At 48.4% G+C, this 25615-nt stretch overlaps 1 protein-coding gene and 1 long non-coding RNA gene across 4 annotated transcripts; one reads left to right on the forward strand and one right to left on the reverse strand.

The window, feature by feature from the left end:
* Positions 1–5281: 5281 nt before the first annotated feature.
* LOC136760995 (multiple epidermal growth factor-like domains protein 6) lies at positions 5282–25295 on the reverse strand. Of its 3 annotated transcripts, XM_066716130.1 has the most exons (22): positions 24981–25294; positions 24517–24659; positions 24023–24089; positions 23479–23619; positions 23077–23202; positions 22408–22548; positions 21788–21913; positions 15005–15127; positions 14125–14247; positions 13893–14015; positions 13254–13376; positions 12906–13028; positions 12060–12182; positions 11734–11862; positions 11226–11318; positions 10627–10722; positions 10268–10363; positions 8860–8955; positions 8368–8469; positions 7266–7371; positions 6236–6352; positions 5282–5411 (listed from the first exon to the last, which is right to left on the reverse strand). In XM_066716130.1, the coding sequence occupies exons 2-22, from the start codon at positions 24643–24645 to the stop codon at positions 5342–5344; spliced, it is 2373 nt and encodes a 790-aa protein (XP_066572227.1). In that variant the 5' UTR covers positions 24646–24659; positions 24981–25294; the 3' UTR covers positions 5282–5341. The 3 variants fall into 3 exon arrangements, 2 of the variants coding, with proteins under 2 accessions (XP_066572227.1, XP_066572228.1); XR_010820313.1 differs by lacking the exon at positions 7266–7371; XM_066716131.1 differs by lacking the exon at positions 13893–14015 and having other exon boundaries at positions 24981–25295.
* On the forward strand, positions 5340–6692 carry LOC136761026 (uncharacterized). The gene is made up of 2 exons (XR_010820314.1): positions 5340–5442; positions 6508–6692. It is a non-coding gene; the product is annotated as an uncharacterized LOC136761026 (long non-coding RNA).
* Positions 25296–25615: the final 320 nt, after the last annotated feature.

A 25615-nucleotide genomic window follows, 5' to 3' on the forward strand; every position in this document is an offset into this window, starting at 1 on the left:
GTTAGTGGAGTTCCACAGGGATCAGTACTAGGGCCTGTGCTTTTTCTAATCTATATTAATGATCTGGACTCTGGGATAGTTAGCAAACTTGTCAAATTTGATACTAAAATAGGTGGCTCAGCAGATACCGTCTCGGCAGCACAGGCTATTCAAAGGGACTTAGATAATATTCAGTTGTGGGCCGACACCTGGCAGATGAAATTCAATGTGGACAAGTGCAAGGTAATACATGCAGGTAACAGAAATGTCCACTATAATTACACTATGGGAGGAATAGAACTAGATGAAGTAACGCATGAGAAAGACCTAGGAGTCTACGTGGACTCCTCACTTTCTCCATCCAAACAGTGTGGGGAAGCAATAAAAAAGGCAAACACAATGCTAGTGTATATTGTCAAAAGTGTAGAATTGAGAACAAGGGCAGTGATGTTCAGACTGTACAATGCACTAGTTAGAGCTCATCTGGATACTGTGGACAGTTCTGGGCTCCACACTTCAAGAAAGATATCGCTGCTCTAGAGGCAGTTCAGAGGAGAGCAACCAGACTTATTCCAGGTCTGAAGGGAATGTCCTACTGAGAGACTGAGGACCTGAACCTTTTCACCCTGGAACAGAGGAGACTACGTGGGGACTTAATGCAAGTCTTCAAAATCATGAAAGGCATCGACCACATCAAACCAGAGGAGCTTTTCCAGATCAGCAAGGACACACGCACCCGGGGACACAAATGGGAATTGGGCTTCAAGGCATTCAAGACAGAAAACAGGAGACACTTCTTCACACAGAGAGGTGTCACAATCTGGACAAACTCCCCAGCGATGTGGCTGAAGAGACAATTTGGGAACATTCAAAAACAGACTGGATAGGATCCTTGGATCACTCAGTTATTAATGGACACCAAACGAGCACAATGGGGCTTATGTTCTTACACGTCAGAACCAGTATCAGGAAAACATGCTCCGCTTGACTGACCTTTCACCAGTGTTTTCTGTGATTGTGAAACCTCTCCTGTCAAGGATTAAGTAAGAGCCTTTCAAAGGAACGAGGAAATGCCTCAGGAAATCCTTGAATGACCTTTGATCTATGATTGTGAAGCAATTCTGAAGCTCCCGCAACAATCCTGAACCTCCTACAGCCAACAATTACAAAATAATAATACAAACAATAATTATAAGAACAAAAAAGAACAACTCAGAAACTGGAGTGGTGATCTTCCTTGTTTTAATATAACGTATTCGTGATCCACTGCTCTCATACACAGCACAGCTCTAAAACTACTGCTGCTTGCAGTTCAGACACAATCACACAGACTGGTCTCGGAGCAGCTTACAGACACTCACAGTCACATGCGGGGGGTACAGGGGGGTGCAGGAGCTGCTGCCTGGCCCTGATAAAAGAGCCACAGCAGAGTGCAGGACGGCATAGCGGAGCCAGAAAGAGTGGAGGAGAATGAAAGGAGGGAGAGAGGAGAGAGTGTGGGCAGGGTGAAGAGGGTGAAGGAGGATAGGAGAGTGTGAAGTAGGGCAGAGAGAGAGAGAGGAGGGTCGTGGGCAGGATAGACAGGAACAGAGGGGAAGTGTGAAGGAGGGATAGAGGCAGGGGAGAGTCCTCGGGATGGGGACAGGGTGGGGCTGGGCTCCTCAGCGGCCCGTACATTGGATCTTGTACCCGACTCGGTAGGCCTGCAGGTAGATGCGTGCCTGGTTGATCGTGCAGGGAGAGAAGCAGCCGCTCAGCGCTGGTAAGATGGAACTGCACTGTAACTGTAACGAATGTAACGGCACTGAAACTAATGTAACTGCACTGAACCTAATGTAACGGCACTGAAACTAATGCTACGGCACTGAAACTAATGTAACTGCACTGAAACTAATGTAACGGCACTGAAACTAATGTAACTGCACTGAAACTAATGTAACTGCACTGAAACTAATGTAACGGCACTGAAACTAATGTAACTGCACTGAAACTAATGTAACGGCACTGAAACTAATGCTACTGCACTGAAACTAATGTAACGGCACTGAAACTAATGCTACTGCACTGAAACTAATGTAACGGCACTGAAACTAATGCTACTGCACTGAAACTAATGTAACGGCACTGAAACTAATGCTACTGCACTGAAACTAATGTAACTGCACTGAAACTAATGTAACTCTCTAATGACACTCTCACTCACTGACATAATTCACAGTCCTACACCTGAATCTGGTCAGTGCGTCTCGTGCTCGGGGGCTGGGTGGGGTTGTACCTGTGCTCAGGGACACAGTGTCCAGGTGCACAGGTGTGCATGTGTGCAGGTGTGCAGTACCTGTACTTGGTGCAGAGCTGGACGCCCAGCAGTCCACAGCGGTCCACATAGCTCTCCTGGGATGTCTTTATCACATTAGGTGTCCACACTCAAGCAAAATCAAATAGATCACATTTTCAGTATAATCATAAATCTCGAAAAACTACTCGCTTCTAAATCTTTTGTAGTAATTTTTGTATTACTTTAGTATAAATACATGTTAATTTGGATTCATATGTTGTTTTTTTCTGACTTTATGTGAACGAAAAGACACAAGGTTGCTCATTTCCTCATTGGAAATAGTTACATTTCAAAATATCACTGTCCAGGTCACAAAAGCAAAGTTTGTGGGGAATAATAGACATTTTCTATACTTTTGAGGCATAAGCAATTAGGAAATAACACTTACTACAAAGGAACAAAAAAGAAAATACAAATTTGTTACACTGTGTAATGTATTGATAACACACAGACACAACTCCTATGAACCCAGTGAGACACAATACCTGCAGACTGCCCCCGGACAGCAAAGCACTGCCTGAACTGGTAATGCACTTTTTGGGGGTGAGGGTAAGGAGAGAGGCTGCAGGGTTGGACACCCAATCACACGTTCCTCTGAGCAGCGCTGGTGCATTTGTCTACCTCCGATTCACCCTGCTGTCCTTGCCTGCCACCTGGTCTCTGTGCGTCTCTCAACCCCCCCCTCCGACGTGCACTCTAGCACTCTGCACAGACCCAGGCAGCAAATGAGAGGGAGTGCGGAGTGGGGAGAGTCAACATGCAAGATAAACTCCTCTATTAATCTGTGCTAAATTCACTGGTGGGATTCTGCAGCAACAACCAGAAGTTGGTAAATAAACCAATACAAATTGAAAATGGTTAAGAACCTGTGAACCATTACAGGTGAATGAAGCAAAACCACCCTAAGTAGAAAAGTCCAGCCAGAGACCTGAAACATGGGTGAAACCCATCCTCTCCTCATCGCAGGCTGGATTTTAAATCAGTGGGTGCGATTCCTCATACATGAAATACATTCAATTCAATCAATACTGTTTCTTATACAGCACCCATTGCAACAAATTGCCACAGAGCACTTCACACATGAAGATTCCAAAATCATAAGAATACAGATATTCTTAGGTTCTTTCTGTAGTGTTTATACATTACAATCAGTAGGGATTAGAGGTGACCAGCATCTTCCTATAGACTATACACCATTGGTCAGTGGACTGTTAAATCAGCTGGAGCACATGGCACTGGTCTTCACTGGCTGGGAACCCATGCCATGGCCATGACCTATCCTCATTCTCCTCTGGTCCCAGCATCTGCATTACTTGTAAAATGTTGGAAAAAATTATTAGACAGAAAATAGAGGAGCATCTCAATGAAAACCATATTCTTGGAGATAGTCAACATGGGTTTAGGTGAGGCAGATCATGTCTTACTAATTTATTAGAATCTCCACACCAAAGACTGATCCTCAAATTGGAAGCTGTAGGCATTCAGGGTAATGTAAGTAGATGGATTATGAACTGGTTGATGTATAGGAAGCAGAGGGTGTCGATTAGAGGAGTCGCTTCTAACTGGAGTGAGGTTGTTAGTGGAGTTCCACAGGGATCAGTACTAGGGCCTGTGCTTTTTCTAATCTATATTAATGATCTGGACTCTGGGATAGTTAGCAAACTTGTCAAATTTGATACTAAAATAGGTGGCTCAGCAGATACCATCTCGGCAGCACAGGCTATTCAAAGGGACTTAGATAATATTCAGTTGTGGGCCGACACCTGGCAGATGAAATTCAATGTGGACAAGTGCAAGGTAATACATGCAGGTAACAGAAATGTCCACTATAATTACACTATGGGAGGAATAGAACTAGATGAAGTAACGCATGAGAAAGACCTAGGAGTCTACGTGGACTCCTCACTTTCTCCATCCAAACAGTGTGGGGAAGCAATAAAAAAGGCAAACACAATGCTAGTGTATATTGTCAAAAGTGTAGAATTGAGAACAAGGGCAGTGATGTTCAGACTGTACAATGCACTAGTTAGAGCTCATCTGGATACTGTGGACAGTTCTGGGCTCCACACTTCAAGAAAGATATCGCTGCTCTAGAGGCAGTTCAGAGGACAGCAACCAGACTTATTCCAGGTCTGAAGGGAATGTCCTACTGAGAGACTGAGGACCTGAACCTTTTCACCCTGGAACAGAGGAGACTACGTGGGGACTTAATGCAAGTCTTCAAAATCATGAAAGGCATCGACCACATCAAACCAGAGGAGCTTTTCCAGATCAGCAGGGACACACGCACCCGGGGACACAAATGGAAATTGGGCTTCAAGGCATTCAAGACAGAAAACAGGAGACACTTCTTCACACAGAGAGGCGTCACAATCTGGACAAACTCCCCAGCGATGTGGCTGAAGAGACAATTTGGGAACATTCAAAAACAGACTGGATAGGATCCTTGGATCACTCAGTTATTAATGGACACCAAACGAGCACAATGGGGCTTATGTTCTTACACGTCAGAACCAGTATCAGGAAAACATGCTCCGCTTGACTGACCTTTCACCAGTGTTTTCTGTGATTGTGAAACCTCTCCTGTCAAGGATTAAGTAAGAGCCTTTCAAAGGAACGAGGAAATGCCTCAGGAAATCCTTGAATGACCTTTGATCTATGATTGTGAAGCAATTCTGAAGCTCCCGCAACAATCCTGAACCTCCTACAGCCAACAATTACAAAATAATAATACAAACAATAATTATAAGAACAAAAAAGAACAACTCAGAAACTGGAGTGGTGATCTTCCTTGTTTTAATATAACGTATTCGTGATCCACTGCTCTCATACACAGCACAGCTGAGAGAGAGAGGAGAGAGTGTGGGCAGGGTGAAGAGGGTGAAGGAGGATAGGAGAGTGTGAAGTAGGGCAGAGAGAGAGAGAGTAGGGTCGTGGGCAGGATAGACAGGAACAGAGGGGAAGTGTGAAGGAGGGATAGAGGCAGGGGAGAGTCCTCGGGATGGGGACAGGGTGGGGCTGGGCTCCTCAGCGGCCCGGACATTGGATCTTGTACCCGACTCGGTAGGCCTGCAGGTAGATGCGTGCCTGGTTGATCCTGCAGGGAGAGAAGCAGCTGCTCAGCGCTGGTAAGATGGAACTGCACTGTAACTGTAACGAATGTAACGGCACTGAAACTAATGTAACTGCACTGAAACTAATGTAACGGCACTGAAACTAATGCTACTGCACTGAAACTAATGTAACTGCACTGAAACTAATGTAACTGCACTGAAACTAATGTAACGGCACTGAAACTAATGCTACTGCACTGAAACTAATGTTACGGCACTGAAACTAATGCTACTGCACTGAAACTAATGTAACTGCACTGAAACTAATGTAACGGCACTGAAACTAATGTAATTGCACTGAAACTAATGTAACGGCACTGAAACTAATGTAATTGCACTGTAACTAATGTAACGGCACTGAAACTAATGCTACGGCACTGAAACTAATGTAACGGCACTGAAACTAATGCTACGGCACTGAAACTAATGTAACTGCACTGAAACTAATGTAACGGCACTGAAACTAATGCTACTGCACTGAAACTAATGTAACGGCACTGAAACTAATGTAACGGAACTGAAACTAATGTAACGGAACTGAAACTAATGTAACTGCACTGAAACTAATCTAACGGCACTGAAACTAATGCTACGGCACTGAAACTAATGCTACTGCACTGAAACTAATGTAACTGCACTGAAACTAATGTATCTCTCTAATGACACTCTCACTCACTGACATAATTCACAGTCCTACACCTGAATCTGGTCAGTGCGTCTCGTGCTCGGGGGCTGGGTGGGGTTGTACCTGTGCTCAGGGACACAGTGTCCAGGTGCACAGGTGTGCATGTGGGCAGGTGTGCAGTACCTGTACTTGGTGCAGAGCTGGACGCCCAGCGGTCCACAGCGGTCCACATAGCTCTCCTGCACGCCCCTGCGCACCGCCCGCGTAGTGCTCACCACTGTGGTCACGATGGGACATGTCCTGGGGACAGAGACAGACAAGGGATAAGCATAGAGGTAGAAGGACACAGGAGTCAGACAGACAACCAGTACTGTAGTAGTCAGGGGCCAGTAACACAGCACAGCTTAAGAGACGTGCATGGAGTCAAATCTGTCCCTTATTGTCCTGTTTTAAAGGTCCCTGGAGGATAAGCAACTCAACACAGTGAAGTCAATACACTGCTCCTGGGACACGCTGCTGTGGACACTTCAGTTTTTCACTGCTGGAGGGGTTTCGTGCAACTGGTCCCCATTGTGCAGAGCCCACAGACATACCTGAGAACCACGGATATTGCTTCCAAAGATTAAATGTACTAAACTTACATAGGTGTTGTCTAATCATGTGAATTTTAAGAAAAAGTTTAAGTGCATGCACTATTCATTGTTTAAGTTACTAGTTAGAGACTAAATACATGTTTCTGGCTGATGTTTCTGGGCGGGTGGTCAGAGGGGAGGGTAGGAATTCACACAGACAGTCACGCTCACCCTGGCCAATATGGTGAAGTATATATTTATAGCAGCAAAACAGTGCAGCAGCTTTTGAGAACCTAGTTCTAGTTACTAGTTCTCTAAGTTACTAGTTAGAGACTAAATACATGTTTCTGGCTGACCTTTGTGTATCACATTTTGTTTTTTTTAAAGGTATGTTGTATTTTTTATTAAATGTATTGTGTATGTAAAATACAGTTAATCAAAAGAAATTTGTATTTAGGATGTTGTATTGTATTTTGCCCAGGCCTGGATATGAGAGGGTGATTGGTACAGACAGCAGGACAGTGTACACAGCTGCGTTGTCCTCATGGTCTCCTGCCCCGTGTTCACTAGTGCTCACTGCATTAGTGTGACAGTGCTGTGTGAGGTCCAGCCCTTCCAGTGTCTGGGCACGCCGTACTCACAGTCTCTCGCAGCGCAGGCCGGTCGTGCCCTCGGGGCAGCTGCACTTGTTGAAGGGGCTGCAGGTGGCACCATGTTGGCAGGGGGGTACACAGGGTGCAGTCACCGCTGTGGAGATGAGCAGGGGCATGGCATTAATCCAGGGGGTGCTGGGAGTGGGGCGGGTGGTCAGAGGGGAGGGTAGGAAGTCACACAGACAGTCACGCTCACCCTGGCCAATATGGTGAAGTATTTAACTGTGGATCTGGCCAAACTGAAGACCAGAGAACACGCCAAGCAATTGCGCTACAGAAACGCCCCGTTACTCGGGATGGAGCTCCAGACAGCGGCCTCTCACGCTGATACAATTAGGGCACTTGAGTCCAAACCAGAGAGCATGCAGTCTCCATCACAGGAGACAATACTGGATATTTGGTTTCTGTTAAACAACTTCTTTCAAGTTAAAAAAACAGAGCCCAACCGTACTGAGTCAAGGGATGTTTGAAAACACTCAAGACACGACCTGCAGCTCAGCGCTTCCAGAGGAGAGGCCTTCGCTCTTAATGACAGTGATTTACGGGACAGCTGTCATCGTACACTTGCAGTATGTGATAAACCTTCTGCACATTGTCAGCATTCTTGTACACAGGGTAACTCAGGTCTCGGCAGTACACCCCTCAGGGGGAGTCAGAGGAGGAGGTGGGGGGTCTGTGATGTCCTCTGCAGAGACTTGTGAGAGAGGGATCAAGCCTGCACATGCCTGCTCCATCTATAGCAGCGAAACAGTGCAGCAGCTTTTGAGAACCTGGGGCTCATAGACATCAGCAGCTGGTGATTGGCTGTGCTGCATATTGATTATATTGCACTGCAGGATCGAGGTGTATTGCAATGCCACAACACCTGCAATCACATAAACTGAGTTCGAGTCCTGTCTATGACACTGGAGCGTCATTCTGGTTCTACAACACACATGACACGAACACACACACACACATCCTCACAATCATATACACTCTCACACACTCGCTCGTTCCTCTCAAAGTACTCTCTCTCACCTGTCTCTCACTCTCTCACGCTCTCTCTCACTCACCTGACTCTCACTCTCTCACACTCTCTCTTACTCACCTGTCTCACACAAGTTGCCCGTGAAGCCGCTGGCACAGTGACAGCGGTTGTGCCCCACACACACCCCGCCGTTCTTACAGCCCGTCAGGCACAGCACCGGTTCTGAAGGAGAGAAGAAGATTCAGAGAGGGAGAGAGGAGGAGAGGGGAAGAAGGAGACCCAGGGAAAGATATTTTAAATAGTCCTGACCAAAGTATTCAGGAACAAAACAGGAACTACAATTCAATCAAAACTTAATTCCACCGGCAGTGAGAGTGAGAGCGAGCAGGTGTGTGTGCGTGCGTCTGAGTGCGTGTGTCTGAGTGAAAGTGTGTGTGTGTGTCTGAGTGCATGTGTCTGCGTGCGTGTGTGAGAGTGAGTGCATGTGTCTGCGTGCGTGTGTGAGGGTGTATGTGTGTATCTGTGTCTGTGTGCGTGCATGCGTGTGTCCGTGTGTCTGTGTGTGTCCGTGTGTGTGTGTGCGTGTGCGAATGTGTGTGTGCGTGTGGTTACCGATCTGACAGCGGGCTCCATGCCAGCCCCCCGTGCAGGTGCACTTGTTCACGTCCACACACCTCCCTCCATTCAGACAGGGCGGGGTGCAGGTGGCTGTCGGGGGGGAGAGCACAGTCACAACACTGACCTCACTCTCCCTCTCACTCTCCGTCTTCATCTCTCTGTCACAGCAGAATACAGCACAACTACAACTGGCCAGATCTCTGCATTTCACAGAGTGTCTAGTCTTACAAACACACACAGACTAACGCACACACTCATGCAACCACAGCACCCAGACGCACACAGCAGAGTCATGAATCTTTATGGGCAATCTGTCTGCATGAAGTAGAGAGAGTCATAAACACAAGTTTACACAGGTACTATCAGAAAACATGATCTGAACGCAGTGTAGACACTCGGCAAAATACATATACACACAGACATATATACAGACATAGATGTAGATATTTGAACGCATTTTATAACAGACATTTCTCACGTTATTCCTGTTCGTTGCAACAGCCCATGTCCTGAAAATCCACTCAAATCACAGCTATCCCTCAGGCTACAGCACCAGCTAGTGGAAAACCTACTCAGGTCTTCCTGTCGCAATGGCGTGTGATTCCCTGGATTCACCCCCTCTACAGTGTGTACAGCAGCTGTGTTGGGCTGCAGCGCTGTTTCAGACTGATGCCTCTCGGCTGCTGCAGTGAGACCTGGATGTACTTTGTCTTTGCTTAGTCAATGAAAACTATATTGTTCTTTAGTGTAGCTATGAATTTCGCATTTATAACCGAAGGACTGAATACAATGATTTAGTCAAAAAGTGATCTCGACTGTAGAAGGAAGAGGAGAGCTGAGCACGAAGCCAACCCTACTGTGGCTGTTATTCTTTATTTTCTAGTTCAAAGCAGTTTGTTCTCATTCTGAGATGAGGAGTTTCTGTCCGTATTGCCTTCTAACAGAAAGACGAGTGAACAGAACAGCAGTTCTGCGCTCATTTGAAATTAAATGGGACATGATGGCCAATGCACCTGTGGAATTCCAGCACTGCTGAGTCTTGGCTACTTTACACAATTTTCTATGCAAGATACGTTACAGGAACTTGGAAGCACTGGATGTATTGTGTGTATTATTTAATCGACTGTATTGTCGGTTTATTTGGTAATAATAACCTGCTTTGCTATTAGTTGTATATGCTGTGTTAAATATACAGACAGACAGAGAGGTTTTGTAATGCTGCAGGTACAGGATGAATCACACATTTATAATGAATTTTCTGGTATTGAAAGGACTTAAATTGGTCAGTGTGTGTACTGGTGGTGTGTGTATAGTGTGTAGTAGCAGTGAAGTGTGTAGGGTGTGGTGTTGGGCTACAGTGCTGGTGCAGTGCTGCCCCCTGGAGGGCAGAGCGGGTACTCACGGATCAGGCACTGGGGACCGCTGTAGTCTGAAGGACACTGGCATAGATCCGGGGCAGTGCAGCGCCCCCCATTGGCACAGGGCAGCTCACACACCGCTGGAGGAAGACAGAGTCAGAGACAGAGAGCAGAAGGACAAAAATGCAGTCAGAGAGGCAGGAGAGCAGGGGACAGTGCAGTCAGAGAGACAGGAGAGCAGGGGACAGTGCAGTCAGAGAGACAGGGGACAGTGCAGTCAGAGAGACAGAGGACAGTAAGTCAGAGACACAGGGGACAGTGCAGTCAGAGAGACAGGGGACAGTAAGTCAGAGAGACAGGGGACAGTGCAGTCAGAGACACAGGACAGCATAGTCGCAGTCACCGGTGTGGCAGCCCAGTCCGGTCCAGCCTGGGGGACAGAGGCAGGTGTTCCAACGCATACAGGAGCCGCCGTGAGCGCAGGGGGGGGCACACATGGCTGTAATACACAGTTTCACGATCAGTGTTCAGACTGTACCTGCGTTACAGCAGCCTGGTCTCCTGAGCTGCACTCCTGACATTTCACACTATATAATTCTGCTCCTTCTGCTCCTGTCCCCCCTTTAGCACAAACCCAGGACCTCATCGCATCATGTCTGCACTGGTCACCTCCTTGAACTGGGGTGTGTGCTTTGTGTTTTATATTAACTGCACTTCTGCACTCTTGTAACTCTTCAATTAAAGCATCAATACAAAGTACAATTTATTTGTATTGATGCTTTAACTGAATGTTGTACTGATTTGTATTGCTGCACTTTCGTAATGTGTGTGTAACCTGTCAGTCCTGGATAAAGGCGTCTGACAAGAAAGAAAGAAAAACAATAATATAAACACAACTTCACGATTTACATAAACACACACTCACATATGTCAAGTATAAATACACTTTTGCTACGCTTACACACTCAATATGGACACACACACTCCCCTCCCCCTCCGTACCTGAGCAGCCAGGCCCTGGGTAGCCTGCAGGACATTCACAGCTGTTCGGGGCGGTGCAGACACCCGAGTTCTGACAGGGGGGTGAGCACACAGCTGGAGGACAGACACAGGGACACGGGTACAAGGACACAAAGACACAGGGGCAAAGGACCAAGGGAGATGGGCCGAGACAGGGAGACAATGAGACATGGATCCAGAGACATGGGGACAAATAAGGACAAGGACACAGAAAAACAAGGACATAGAGACAGAGACACACACACAGAGAAAAAGGCACAGAGATGATTACTGGGTTATCTGGATATCTGGATATGACAGTGAGGCTGTGCAATATGTTGAAAGTAGAAAGACAGAGAGAAACACTGCACTCCTCACTGCGAAGGGACACAGAGAGGAACACATCACAGACAGACACAATTAGAGACACAGACAGACACACAGGAAGAGAGAGGACAGAGACAGACAGAGAGGGACAGAGGCAGGACAAAGAAACAGAGAGGGGACTCACGCTGGCACTTGGTCAGGTCGTCGGTGCGCGGCTCGTACCCGTCCCTGCAGCTGCAGTTGAAGCCCCCGGGCTGGTTCAGACAGAGCTGCTCACAGCCGCCGTTCGTGAAATCAGCGCACTCGTCCACATCTGCACAGATGAGAGCACACATCTGGATTGAGCAGCTGCACACTCAACATGTGGATGTGCTCAGGGCTAAACAGAACAAACTCAGCCTTTTGCCCTTCATCCCTCCCCTTGTCCACCTTTATCTACCCCCTCTCTCTGTCCCCACCTTGTCTCCCCCACCCTCCCAGCTCTCCCCCTCTCTCTCCTCTCTCTCTCACCCAGGCAGCTCCGGTGGTCAGTGCCCAGGGTCCAGCCCGGCCGGCAGCTGCAGAGCGGCCCCTCGCTCAGGTCAGTGCAGCTGTGGGCACAGCCACCGTTCCGCAGGGTACAGGAACTCACATCTGCAAAGACAGCAAACACACAGGACCCACACAAGAAACACACACAGGACAGACACACACACACACAGGACACACAATCAAGTCATACGCACAGGACGCACACAAGACACACACGGGACAAACACACAGGACACACAGTACAAACATAGAACACAAAAACAAGACAGACACACACACACAGGCCAAAGACACAAGACACACACAGGACACACAGTACAAACAATACACAGACCACACACACAAGACAAACAGAAAACACGTTACAGGAGAAAAATGAAGCAGCACAACTGTACTAAAAGAACATGTCTTTAACCTGTGTCTTCTCTCTTTCTCTGCTCTCTATCTCCTTCTCTTTCTCTCTTCCCTGCTTCACTCCTTCTGCTTCCCTCTCTCTCCTTCAGGACACACAGCATTACAGTAGGAATACAGTATTACAGTAGTAGGAATAATTCAGCACAATTGTACTACGAGAACATGTCTCCCCCTCTCTCTTTCCTGTCTCTCCTTCTCACCCCTCTCTTCCCCAGGACACCACGGACAGCTGTACAGCAAATAGATAACCCTGCCCAAATTTTCTGCTTCCTCCCTCTCCCTGCACATTCAGTTTCCCCACCCGCCTCCCAGGACACAGCACCCCCAGGGGTACAGAAGAAAAATAACTCATCATCTCCCTCTCAGCGTGGGACACACCACATTGAGATGTACGGACAGACGGAGACTCACTGACGCAGGTACGGTTGTCTGTGTCCAGCAGTAGAGGCTCGGGACAGCCACACTCGTGCCCCCCCGCTGTGTTGGAGCAACTGTGGGAGCAGCCCCCATTCTGCAGCTTACACTCGTCCACATCTGGGGACAACACACACTGCATTCACACACTGCTACACACCACTGTACTCACACACTTCTACACCCACTGTCTTCACACTGATATACCTTATATATAGACTAGAGACAGTGCTCAGACAGTAAGGCTGTGCAGACAGAGTGAGTGTGCAGTAAGAGTGAGAGTGTGCAGACAGGCAGAGTGTTCAGACAGGGAGAGTGTGCAGTAAGAGTGAGACAGACACTCACCCACACAGCCGCGCATGTCCACGTGCAGCTGGTACCCCGGGAGGCAGGAGCACAGGTACGAGCCCTCGGTGTTGGTGCAGATCTGGTCACACGTCCCGTTCACTGACACACACTCGTTCACATCTGCACAGGGAGAGAGTGACAGAGAGAGAGTGAGAGGGATGGAGAGAAAGAGATGGACAGATGCAATGAGCACAGCATATGTGAGCGGAGATGAAGCAGCTGCTGTGTAGTTTGGACCTTATCCACGTTGCGAGACCGGTGCAGGCTCTTGGGGATGAATTGATTATAAATGGAGACACGATCACTGACAACAACCCTGAACTGGACAGCAGCTCTATCTTAGAGTCAAAGAAAGAGGCATTGCCAAGATATAAACCAGCACAGCACACAGGTGTTTTCTGTCAGCAGGATGGACAGAGCTTGGTTGTGCAGAGTTTGCCGCTCAAAGGATCATGCCAAGATGCAAGAGGAAAGAAAGACCAAACAAGGACCACAACCGCAACAAACAGTGACAACAGCACAGTAATCAGCACCACCACCAAGTATACCATCAACAGCAACAACACAGATATGCTCAATAGCAAGAGCAACAACACAAACCCCCCAACAAAAACGAGCAGTGCCGAGCGCCCCCACCTGTGCAGCTGTGTGCATCCGTGGCGAGCAGGTAGCCCTGGTGGCAGTGGCACTGGTAGCCGCCGGCCTCGTTGCTGCAGTTGTGCTGGCAGCCGCCTTTGTTCAGGGCGCACTCGTCCACGTCTGCAACAGCAGCCAAAACTCACTCAGTCGCTCTGTCTCTCTCTCAGTCAGACAGTGTGTCAGTCAGACAGTGTGTCAGTCAGTGTGACTGTCGAGGCCCTGTCCTTACCGAAGCAGGCGTGCCCGTCCCCGGCAAAGCCCTGGTAGCACTGGCAGAAGTAAGAGCCGATGATGTTGCCACAGCGCGCATTGGCATCGCAGCCGTGCCGCCCCGATGCACACTCGTTCTCATCTGGAGAAAACGGGGGGACACTGCTTATTATTTCAATTTTAAATGATGTAAAACACAAGACAGCCCTCTTCCTTCAAAATCCACCTCAAACTTTCACCCTGTACCCCCCCTCTCCCTCAAGTGTAAATGCATAACTGATAAGACAAGCAAAAAGTTACAACACAATACAGACACATTCATTTTGAACTCCAACAAATGCACAAGGTAAAATGTCTCTCTCTCTCAATTTCAATTTAACAAGCTTTATTTGGCAAGACAAACAAATTCTGTTGCCAAAGCAATTGAAAATTACTTGTGTATGGGAAAAATAAAAAATAAAAAAATAAATATAAATAAATCATACTGCTCTATAAAATATATTAAAGTACAGAAAAAAGAAACGTACGATATAAATTATAATTTATACATATAAAAAAAAGGTAATTTGAATACACACATCTCTCTCTCAATTCAATTCAATGTCAACTTTATTGGTGTGACATTTGTATACAAGTATTGCCAAAGCATGTGATATAATTGATACATATAAACAGGAAAATATAGATTTATAGAAAATAAAGTAAAACAAAAACAATTGAACAAAATAAATACATCAATTAAACATCATTAAAATAAATAAATAAATAAATAAATAAAAAGTTAATCATTGAAACTAGTATGATTAGGTACTTTTCAATACATAGAAGTAATATATATCATAGTAAATAATGGCATTCGCATAAAGCACTCTCACTCTCACTCTCTCTCTCTCTCTCACCCTCGCAGTGTGTGCCGTTGCCTCGGTACCCCGGCTGACAGACACACCTGTAGCTGCCCAGAGTGTTCTCACACACTCCCTGCCCTGCGCACACACCAGGGGTGTCTACACACTCGTCCACATCTGCAGAGAGAGAGAGAGAGAGAGAGAGAGAGAGAGAGAGAGAGAGAGAGAGCAGTCACTGAAATTATGAGCTCCTAAAATCATTAAAATATATATTGTTTCTTGATGGAATAAAATACTAAAAATCAATAATACAGATAAATGAAGTAATAATTAACACCAAAGAGAAATAAAACATTGGTGAAATATTACAAAAACATTAAAAAAAATAAGAAAGAAATCCCGAAGACAAGGATCAGAAGCATTAAGCAAAGAAAGGAAAGATTGAAGAAACTAAATTAGAAGGAAGAAAGAAAACAACTGAAGAATTACTCTATATAATATTAGTATAATATAAGTTTAGCAGTCAGTGTATATTCAGTGGCAGCTGGAAATTCAGTTGGAAACGGCAACATCGTATTCAAATCGTCTGTTTACCATGGAGGCCGGTCAGCATGCAGAGAGCAGGACCTGCTGAGGCAGCAACGCAAAGACCAGGAAGAGCACAGACTGGAGGTGCTGAAGAGCAACTCTGAGTGTCTGTACACAGACTTTGCTGGGGCAGGAGACAAGAGGCTGAGATGCAACCTCATTTTCTTCACGGAGCACACCCAGGGCCGGACATACAGCAACATTAAGAAAAGGGGGATCAGCTACAGCAGGCAGGTTCTCATTGGGGAGGACTCTGACCCGGACGGCACAGTGCTCACTGTCAACATCTACCACAGCGGGACTGTGCTGATCCAGGGCAGTGAGGCCAGCCTGACCTCCTTTGAAAACTCTTTCAACAAACTGAAAGAAGAGGCAGAGAAGGAGAAATCATTCCCAACGCCTGCTCCCCCCCAAGAGCACCAACCATGAGGATCCAGCTCCAAGTCAAGAGAGCATGACACTGGACCCCATCCAGCCCCTCCCTACCACCACCACCACACCCAGCAGCATCGAGCACGTGCGGGAGTGCCTGGCAATGCTGGAGCTGGAGTTTGTGGAGTTCAGGGAGCTCACACTGTCCCGGCCCACAGAGAGCAGCCTCACCCAGCAGCTCCGAGACGAGGTGACTCCGCTCAAGAGAGAGAGCAGGGCGGCCATCAGGGAGCTGAGGAGTGAGATGAGCGCCCTGCAGCAGGAGAACGACAGCCTGAGGACCCAGCTGGGCTGCGTCAGGGAGGAGACGCAGCGCAGAGAGAGAACCATCAGGACAGAGCTGCAGGGACTGAGGGAACAGCTCCACCGACACGCTGCCACGACCACCGCCGCTGCCCCGGCTGCCCCTACCACCACCGTTGCCCCGACCACCGTCACTGCTGCGACCACCCTGACCACCGCCGCTGCCCCGTCAATCCCCACCACCCCCCAGGCTCCATTCACCCCCCTGGCCCCCACTACTTCCACCCCTGCTACCCCGTCCACCCCCAACATGTCAACCAACAGGCAGCTGGACGCTGAGGTGGTGCTGCTCATCGACAGCACTGGGAAATACAGGGACATGGAGCGGGCCCTGCAGCTGCTGCGCCGCCACACGCTGGGGGGCCCAGCCTGCATCATCATCCACACCGGCACCAACGCAGCAGGACACCGCCAGGGCTGTGAGGAGGGTGGCAGAGAGAGCCACACAGGAGTTTCCCGACTCCAAAATAATAATCTCCACACTCCTGCCTCGAGCCAACACCCCTCCACACATCATCAGTGCTCTCAACACTGAGATCACCCGAGGCTGCCGCCCTGCCATGTACACCTGGCACACCACCCCTCTGTGCGCCCCTGGCACCTCCATGACAGGGTGCATCTAAATCAGGAGGGGGTCAGAGTCTTAGCGAAGGCCCTCCAAACCCAAGAGCTCAGCCCTGAAAAGAGTCCCCTGAGTCAGCTGGCCCTGAAGCTCACGGCACTGACCCCCGCTAATACTGCGAACAGAGACCAGCTTCAGGTCAGCACTGCTTACCTGCCCCCAATCAGAGTCAACCAAATCATAAAGATAACCAAAACCTCCTCTCTGGAACATTGGAACAATGAAACCAAATCCAAAAGTAAACTGGATTGCTATCGGGCCCTAAACAGAGAATACACCCTGGCAGAGTCTCTCTTCACTGTCAGAGATACGAAGCAGAGACGGATCCTGACCCAGTACAGGCTCAGTGACCACAGCCTGGCCATAGAGACGGGCCGACACAGGCAGAGCTGGCTGCCCAGAGAGGAGCAGCACTGTGGTCACTGAGAGACAGGAGAGGTGGACACAGAGAGGAGCGGCGCTGTGGTCACTGTGAGACAGGAGAGGTCCAGACAGAGATGCACTTCCTCCTCCACTGCAATAAATATGCCAAATTAAGGGACACATTCTTTAATAAATTCATAAATATTATTAAATCATTTTCTGAACTGATAAATGAAAAAAAAATAGCTATCCTCCTGGGGGAGGGACACACAGCCCCCCTGGCCACCCAATATGTAGCTGCCTGCCACAGCCTGAGGGGCTCACTGTGAAAACATACATGAGCACCAGCTGTAAACTTTTTTCCCTTTTTCTTACCTTTTATTATTTTTAAATGTATGTATATAATATTAACTGCTTTGGCAACACTACGAAACTGTTTGTCATGCCAATAAAGCACCCCTGAATTGAATCGAATTAAATTGAACTGAATTGAGAGGTGCACGAGTTTGATTATTCATACTTGTCACTTATTTAATACATTAAAAACAAAACAACACCAATAATATCATTTTTTGCTGCCTAGAATTATGATGATTATTTTTTCCAATTTGTGGGAAGAACTGAACCCAGTGTGTGTTGGTGTGTGTGTGTGTTGGTGTGTGTGTGTTTGTGTGAATGTGTGTTGGTGTGTTTATGTTGGGGTGTGTGTGTGTGTGCTGGTGTGTGTTGGTGTGTGTGTGTGACAGTGAGAGTGTGTGTGTGTTGGTGTGGGGGTGTGTGTGTGTGTGTGTGTGTTGGTGTGTGTGCGTTTGTGTGAATGTGTGTTGGTGAGTGTGTGTGTTGGTGTGTGTGTGTGTGTGTCTCAGTGCGTGTGTGTGTGTGTGTGCTGGTGTGTGTTGGTGTGTGTGTGTGACAGTGAGAGTGTGTGTGTGAGTGTGTGTGTGTTGGTGTGCATGTGTTGGTGTGTGTGTGTGTGTGAGTGTGTGTGTGTTGGTGTGCATGTGAGTGTGTGTGTGTTGGTGTGCATGTGTTGGTGTGTGTGTGTGTGTGTGTGTGTGAGAGTGTGTGTGTGTTGGTGTGCATGTGTTGGTGTGTACACAAAGGAACCACAGACATGCTCATGCCTGCTTCCTCCAGTTAATCCTGAATCTGACAATAATACCCCGTTTAAACTGGCCCTGTTCAGCTGCACCTCAGCGTGGCCGGGGCGTAACTGTACACCTAAACTACACCCCGCAGCGTTTCCACTCACTGTCTGAGCTACAGCTGCCCTAGGAAGAGACTGAGAGACACGAAAGGTCAAACTGCATCTGGACGCTCGGCATTCTGGGATTTAGTGTTTAAACTGGAGGCTGAAATACCGCTAACATTACAGTGCAATACACTCTGGGCTGAAATGTGTTTACGATATCAACACAGTCTTATAGTATAAGTTATACCAGATATTCAAAAGCAGAAACCGGGACACATTGAAACAATATAGAAAACAAATTACATCACTTAAAATTTCACCTAGTTTATTTAGTTTAGCAGCGCATCGTAGATAACCGTGTTGCTTCTCCATGTATCATGATCCGATTAACACTAACGATATAGCTTAATTTAAGTATCCAGATATTCGCCCTTATTATGTATCTGTGGGAGAATGAATTGTGTTGCATTATTGAATACAGTGCGCTGGGTTTAAATCTGTCCGTGTAGACACTACATATCTATATCATGAAATACACAGTATGACAGTAATTTAAATCCAGGACAAATATTTCATGGTTGCGTGTATTTATAACAAAAAGCAATGTATTTCGTCAGGGCACATTGTATTCAGTCCTGCAGTCCTTTCTCCGGCAGGATTGTCGCGATCTCTTCAAACACTCTTAAATGTCTTTCTGTGCCAAGCAATTAATCCTGTGTTGCACTTTTCCACATAGTCCTTCTTGTGAAAAGTTTCTACCGCATCTCTCGCATCGAGAGATGCCACCATTACTGTAGTTACAATTTCAGAATGCAGACGCGCTGCGTCAGGCTGCATCAGGACGTCACAGTACGTGCCGCAGACCAGTTTGGGACTCAGCCGATACGATATACGAAACTGTGCCGCCAGAAACTAGTTCGGGCACAGGCGGAGGTGCAGCTGAGGCCTAGTGGAAACCCCCCGGCATGGCATGGCCACGCTGAGGTGCAGATAAATGTGGCCAGTGGAAACGGGGTATAAGAGGAAGCACTGAAACACTAATCTCTCCACCGGGGGGGACATTCCTCAGTCTCCACAGTGTCCCATCCAGGCTGGGATGTGGGCAGTGAGGGCAGAGGAGGAGGAGGAGGTTGGGCAGTGAGGCACGGTACATCGGCACACTGAGTACTTTGGGCACACTGGACCTGTGGCATAGCGTGGGGGGAAGGCAGGCGAGCCATGGCAAGAGCATGTGCACAAAAATCCCACATATAAACAGAGAAGTTATGGTTAAAAATACATGAAAAATAATAACAACCAGGGTTCTAAATTAACACCCGCTAACCCGCCAAATGCGGGTTAAAATTCATTTTGGCGGGTGTTAATAAAAACTTACTAGCCAGTTTGGCCGGTGATGCATGAGGCATTACATGCATGATACAAAAGTCTCTGTTCTCGGTCATTTATCCTCCTGGCAGTACTTCCTACATTTCCCATGAACACTGTGCCGTAATGCTACGTGATGACGTTTCATACGCCGCTTGGCTGCGCGCAGTTTGCAGTGAAACCAGCACGAGAAACCATGGAAACGAACGGAGCATCCACCAGAAAACACGAGGAAGAATAAGAACGGAGCCGGAGCAGCAGCATAGACTGAAAGAGCAGGGAGTTAGCTAGTAAAGTAAAGTAAAAAGTTAAGATTAAACTAAATGCGGCGGTGGTTGGGACAGACTTCTGGGGGCGAGAAGAGGAACGAGCCAGGGGATGAAGACAGAGAAACGAAGAAAAGAAAATGTAATGCCAAATGGCTGACGGGTCGTGAATGGCTTGTGTTTGATCATGAAAATGTCGTCATGTTTTGTCAGGATTGCCGCATCTACGCGAAAGAAAAAAACAAAACGAACAATTTCGTGGTGGGAACTAATAATTTTAAAGTCGAGGCAGTAAAGGACCACGAGAGTCCCCGAAGTCATCAGGAGAGCCTTAGCATTAAAACTGCCAAGACAGGTCATATTGAGAGCCTTGCTGGGAGAAGCCTCGCTTTATTGAAGACGTCTGAGTTGGAGAAGATGCAGCTACTTTTTCTAAATGCCCACGCCATCGGAAAAAAGGGCAGGCCTTTCACCGACTTCGCATGGATGTGTGAGTAAGTGAATTAACATTACTATTTACATGTTTTAGAAAAAGTGCATTTAATACGATTCAGGGTGCTTCCATAGAAACAGATGAAACTTTACGTTTGGGGGTTTCCAAAAAAAAAAAATCTCACTGAAATGTACTGTGTTGTAGCCGCTAACAGTGGCTTCATTTACACAAACATTTATTTCAGGGTGGACAGGAAGAAAGTCTTGAAGATAGGAGAGACATACACAAATGCCTACCAGGCAAAAGAGTTCATACACTACATAGCAGAGGATGAGAGAAGAAAGATGAGGGCAAGATTATCAGATGGCAAGTTCATCTCGGTCATGTCAGATGGATCCCTTGACAGTGCAGTGATGGAAGAAGAAATGGTCTACGTCAGGAGTACCAGTGAGGGGAAGGTCAAAGTTGATTTTGGCGGGGTAAAAGCTGTCTCAATGCCAGATGCTACAAATATAGCTGAAACAGTGTGCAGTATAATGGAAAGTGGTGTCAGCACTGATTGGAAGAACAAGCTAGTGGCAATCACCACAGATGGAGCATCTGTAATGACAGGAGTAAACAATGGTGTAGTTACTGACATCAAAGACTTTGATCCAACCAAAGCCATTGACATCTGGCATGCTGACAGTTTGCGCACACGCAGGCCTGACTTTGTGCGCAAACATGGAACAAAAGGAACAGAGGGTGGCTCAGATTCTGATGGCACCTCTGAAGAAGAAGAAGAGCTCTGAAGACATGTGATTTAAATGATAGATATATCCCAAACTTGAAATGAAATGTTTGCACTTTCTGTGTATATTTTGTTGTGTTTTTCATGCCAACAATGTTAATAAAATGATCAAATGCATTCAGTGGCACTCATAATTTCTCTTTATTTTCACCGGAAATACATTTGGATAGTGGAAATTCTGATTGGCTGGTAACTTTGAAAAGTTACCAGCCACATTGGCTGGTGATCAAAAAAGTTAATTTAGAACCCTGATAACAGTAAAATTTTAGGGAACAAAGTGAAGCAATGGCAACGAATCATCGAGGTTGAGCACAGCAAACCAGGCTGCACATTTATGGAAAATCAATAAGTAAACAAAGCAAGCACTGTAAGAGTCTAGGGACAACTGGTGAAAGACTGGAGAGATTTCACAGAGGCTGACAGATAGACCGACAGTGAAGAGTCAGACAGTCACACAGTCAGTCAGACAGACGGTGGACTCACCCACGCAGGCAGGTCTCTCGGCCCTGAAGCCGGGCTGGCACTGGCAGATGTAGCTCCCGGGGGTGTTCACACACATGTTCCCCAGCTCCCTGCGGCACTGCTCCTCAAAACTGCACTCGTCCACATCTGAGACACAGACACACACACACACACACAGAAACACAGAGACACAGACACACACATATAATCTGTTAACACTAAGGTCAGTAACTCTTGAGAAATATAACACCCTGAACAGCTGTGTGACCCAGAGGATCAGAGACACTGTGGGACAGCAGGGGGCGGCTTTCATCACACACGGGCAAGGGCTGGGCGTACAGCACCTGCACAGGCAGCACACATCACCAACACCTCGAGAGGGAGAGGGCACAGAGCAAGACGAGATAAGTGTGAGAGACAGATGGAGAGAGAGATGGAAAGGGAAAGAGGGCAGTCTTCTGTAGCAGGCAGTACATGTTATTGTGCTCATTTCGGCACAATTACCCCTGGATGTTCAAGATGTTCAGTGCTGGGGAGAACAGAGAGGGGGCTGGACACCGCGCACCCTGAGGAGAGAGAGGCTGATGGACACAGGACTCGGTACCACAGCAATGCGCAGTCGACCTGGAGGTCACACTCACCCACACAGGTCTTGCCGTCCAGCGCCAGGACGAACCCGGGGGGGCAGGAGCAGGAGAAAGAGCCGGGGGAGTTCTGGCACTGTGCCCCCCCCCCGCAGGCTTGCAGCCCTGTCACCTGTGCCAGCTGACACTCGTCCACATCTGCAAGACAGAGAGGGGACACACTGAGACAGCACACAGAGGGACAGGGGAGAGGGGACACACTGAGACACACACAGAGAGACAGGGGGAGAGGGGACACACTGAGACACACATAGAGGGACAGGGGAGAGGGGACACACTGAGACACACACAGAGAGACAGGGGGAGAGGGGACACACTGAGACACACACAGAGAGACAAGGGGAGAGGGGACACACTGAGACACAGAGAGACAGGGGGAGAGGGGAAACACTGAGAAACACATAGAGAGACAGGGGGAGAGGGGACACACTGAGAAACACATAGAGAGACAGGGGGAGAGGGGACACACTGAGACACAGAGAGACAGGGGGAGAGGGGACACACTGAGAAACACATAGAGAGACAGGGGGAGAGGGAACACACAAACACACACACAGACCCTGAGAGCACACAGATTCACACAGATTTTTGCACTGTATGCTGTATATTTTATTATTGATCATTATATGCACCAAGCAACTACCCCCCTGGCCCTGTGCCACTCACCCTCGCAGCCCCCCGGCCCCCGCAGGTACCCCCTGTGACACTGGCACTGGAAGGAGCCCGGAGTGTTGGAACAGTTGGCGTGGGGACCACAGGGGTGTCTGCTCTCTGCGCCACACTCATCCACGTCTGAGAGGTTCTCAGGGGAGGAGAGAGAGAGAGACCGACACAGATAGACAGAAACAGAGAGAGATTAAACTGACATATTAACCGGCATCCCAGGTTCACACGCATGAACTCAATTGCCAGTATGAAGGAGTTCAGCACATGCGTCGAGCCCCTGGACTAAACAGTCACCACACGTACTGGAGAATTTTCACATGCAGAAGAAAGCGGAGAAGACAGCTGCTTTCTCACACAAGCGTCCCGGATGGCATCCCTGCACTGTCTGCACAGCACACTCACCCTGGCACAGCATCGCCCCCTGCAGGCTGAACCCGGGGGGGCAGGTGCAGTTCTCTCCCTGCTGGATGAGGTCTCCAGGGCAGCCGCACCCCCCGGCTCCCCCCAGGGGCACCAGGCTTCCAGGGCAATGTGGGGGAGGACCTGACAGACAGACACTTCTTTTACCTTTATATTCACATTATTTAAAGCCAGTGAATCAACCAACACACCGTTACACAGCCATCGCTCCAAACCACACACAATATGGAATACCCCAAAAATGGCAAAGAACTCTCAGAAGAAACAAGACAAAGGGTTGTTCACAAGTCAGGATGTTTACTAAATTACTAAAATCTAAATATGACACTTTCCACTGTTAGGTCAGGAATCAGAGCTGTGGTGAACCTGCCTGGTAGAGGACATGTGCATCCTGCCCCCCACCCCCCACACAGTGAGGGAGATGGGCCAGGAGGCAAAGAAGAGGCCAGGCTGGAGACCTACATGACTTGGTTGCGTCTCTGCCACACAGAGAAGGGCTGCTGCCCAGTGCAGAGCGCTTCCTCACCTGTGGTCGCTGTGTTAAGCGGCCCATCCAGCCCCTCGACTGCGTTCTCCACAGTCTCCCCCGGGCCCTGCAAAGCAAAGCAGCTGTTAGACAGGGCAGTGAGGGGCTCTGGGGCTCAACCAGGGAGCTGGCCGGACATTCGATACCATCCACAACTGCCGCCTGCTGCGTTTCACTGAAGTGTGTCTCGCCTGCCCCTGCGTTATGAAACCTGTCACTGTTCGGTCTGTGTTTGTGTCTCATCTGCAGCATCGTCAGCCATGACTCCACATGACATTAATTATATGAATTATATCAATATATATTCTACAAAAGGTTGTACAATTGTCACGCTTCACTCCTGATGAGGTAGTGATGTGATTGGATATGCTGTGCTGTGATTGGATGTGCTGTGATGTGATTGGATGAGCTGTGCTGTGCTGCATTGTGATTGGATGTGCTGTGCTGTGATGTGATTGGACGTGACCCCCTCTGAGCGGCAGTCCCTCTCTGACCTGGGCTTTGCTGGGCTCCACCTCACTGGACTTCAGAACCTCATTGGAGTTGGCCTGGAGGGGCTGCAGGGGCTCTGTGCAGGACAACAGGGCCAGTAGCACCAGCAGGGGTCCCTGAGGGCCGGGCATCTCCTGACCCCTGACTGAGAAATGCATAAAGGACACAAACACAGACTGAGCAGCGACCAGCACCAGGGCCCAGTGTGTGACTACAGACAGAACCAGCACCATGGCGGGGTGTCAGTGATTACAGAAGGGGGGGTAGCTATACTCTGTAGCAGGCCCGTGCACAGCCTTTTCAAATGAAGCCCTCAGATGCAGTTAACAGTTGGGAGGTATTGAGCAAATGTGTCTGTGTGTGTTTAAAACGCATGCTGCACTGGGGAAGGGGCGACGAGAGAGTGGAGGAGGAAGGAAAGAAAGACGAGGAGCAACACGCACCCCCCACCCCCGGCGTGTCCTACCTGCGCTGAGATCCGCTGTGTGCTCGCTGGACGGTGGAAACGGAGACGTGTCTTGTTTCCAGTTCTATTATAGCGCCGCTTTGCGCCTGCTTACAGATTCAGAGCGACACGGACTGAATAACACGTGTACCTGCGCTGCTCTTGCTCCAGACACGCTGCTCCTCAGACAGCCCCCACCTCTCCCCCGAAACAGGGGGCACTTACGCAGTCATGTGACTGAGGCTCTCACACATCTCCCAAAACCCGCTCCTCTGCAGAGCTCCCCAGGGCGGATCCGTCACAGGCCACATCCTGCCCGGGCGCAGCACACTTCCACATGTGCGAAACCGCAAAGACCCCCCGCTTGAGAGGGGGCCGAGTCAGGACTGCACTGGCTGGCTGGTGCTGCGTGTGTTTCTGCGCCTGGGCTGGAGCTCTCGCAGTGGGGAGACGGAGGGGCTGCAGGGCAGGGTGTGGAGGAGCTGTGCCCGCACTGTCCCGACCGTTCAGAGCACACACTGCCTGCGAGAACACCTTTCCTTATCTTCCCTTTGTTATTTGAAAACATGTTTAGAGAAAGTGGAAACAAAGAAAAAAGCACAAGATAACTTAACACATTGGGATTCTCCGTGAAAGACTTTCTGCAGCTGGAAGGA

This window comes from Amia ocellicauda, chromosome 2 (genome assembly GCF_036373705.1).
Source record: "Amia ocellicauda isolate fAmiCal2 chromosome 2, fAmiCal2.hap1, whole genome shotgun sequence".
In the NCBI taxonomy this organism is placed as follows: domain Eukaryota; kingdom Metazoa; phylum Chordata; class Actinopteri; order Amiiformes; family Amiidae; genus Amia; species Amia ocellicauda.

What these genes read in the sequence shown, in the direction of transcription:
- LOC136760995 (XM_066716130.1), bottom strand. Translation starts at nt 24,645, where the DNA reads ATGCCCGGCCCTCAGGGACCCCTGCTGGTGCTACTGGCCCTGTTGTCC. An exon ending in TGACCACCGGAGCTGCCTGG is followed by an intron (nt 11,863 to 12,059) that starts GTGAGAGAGAGA and finishes TCATCTGTGCAG; the next exon opens with ATGTGGACGAGTGCGCTGAT. An exon ending in CAGCTCTGCACCAAGTACAG is followed by an intron (nt 5,412 to 6,235) that starts GTACTGCACACC and finishes CTCTCCCTGCAG; the next exon opens with GATCAACCAGGCACGCATCT.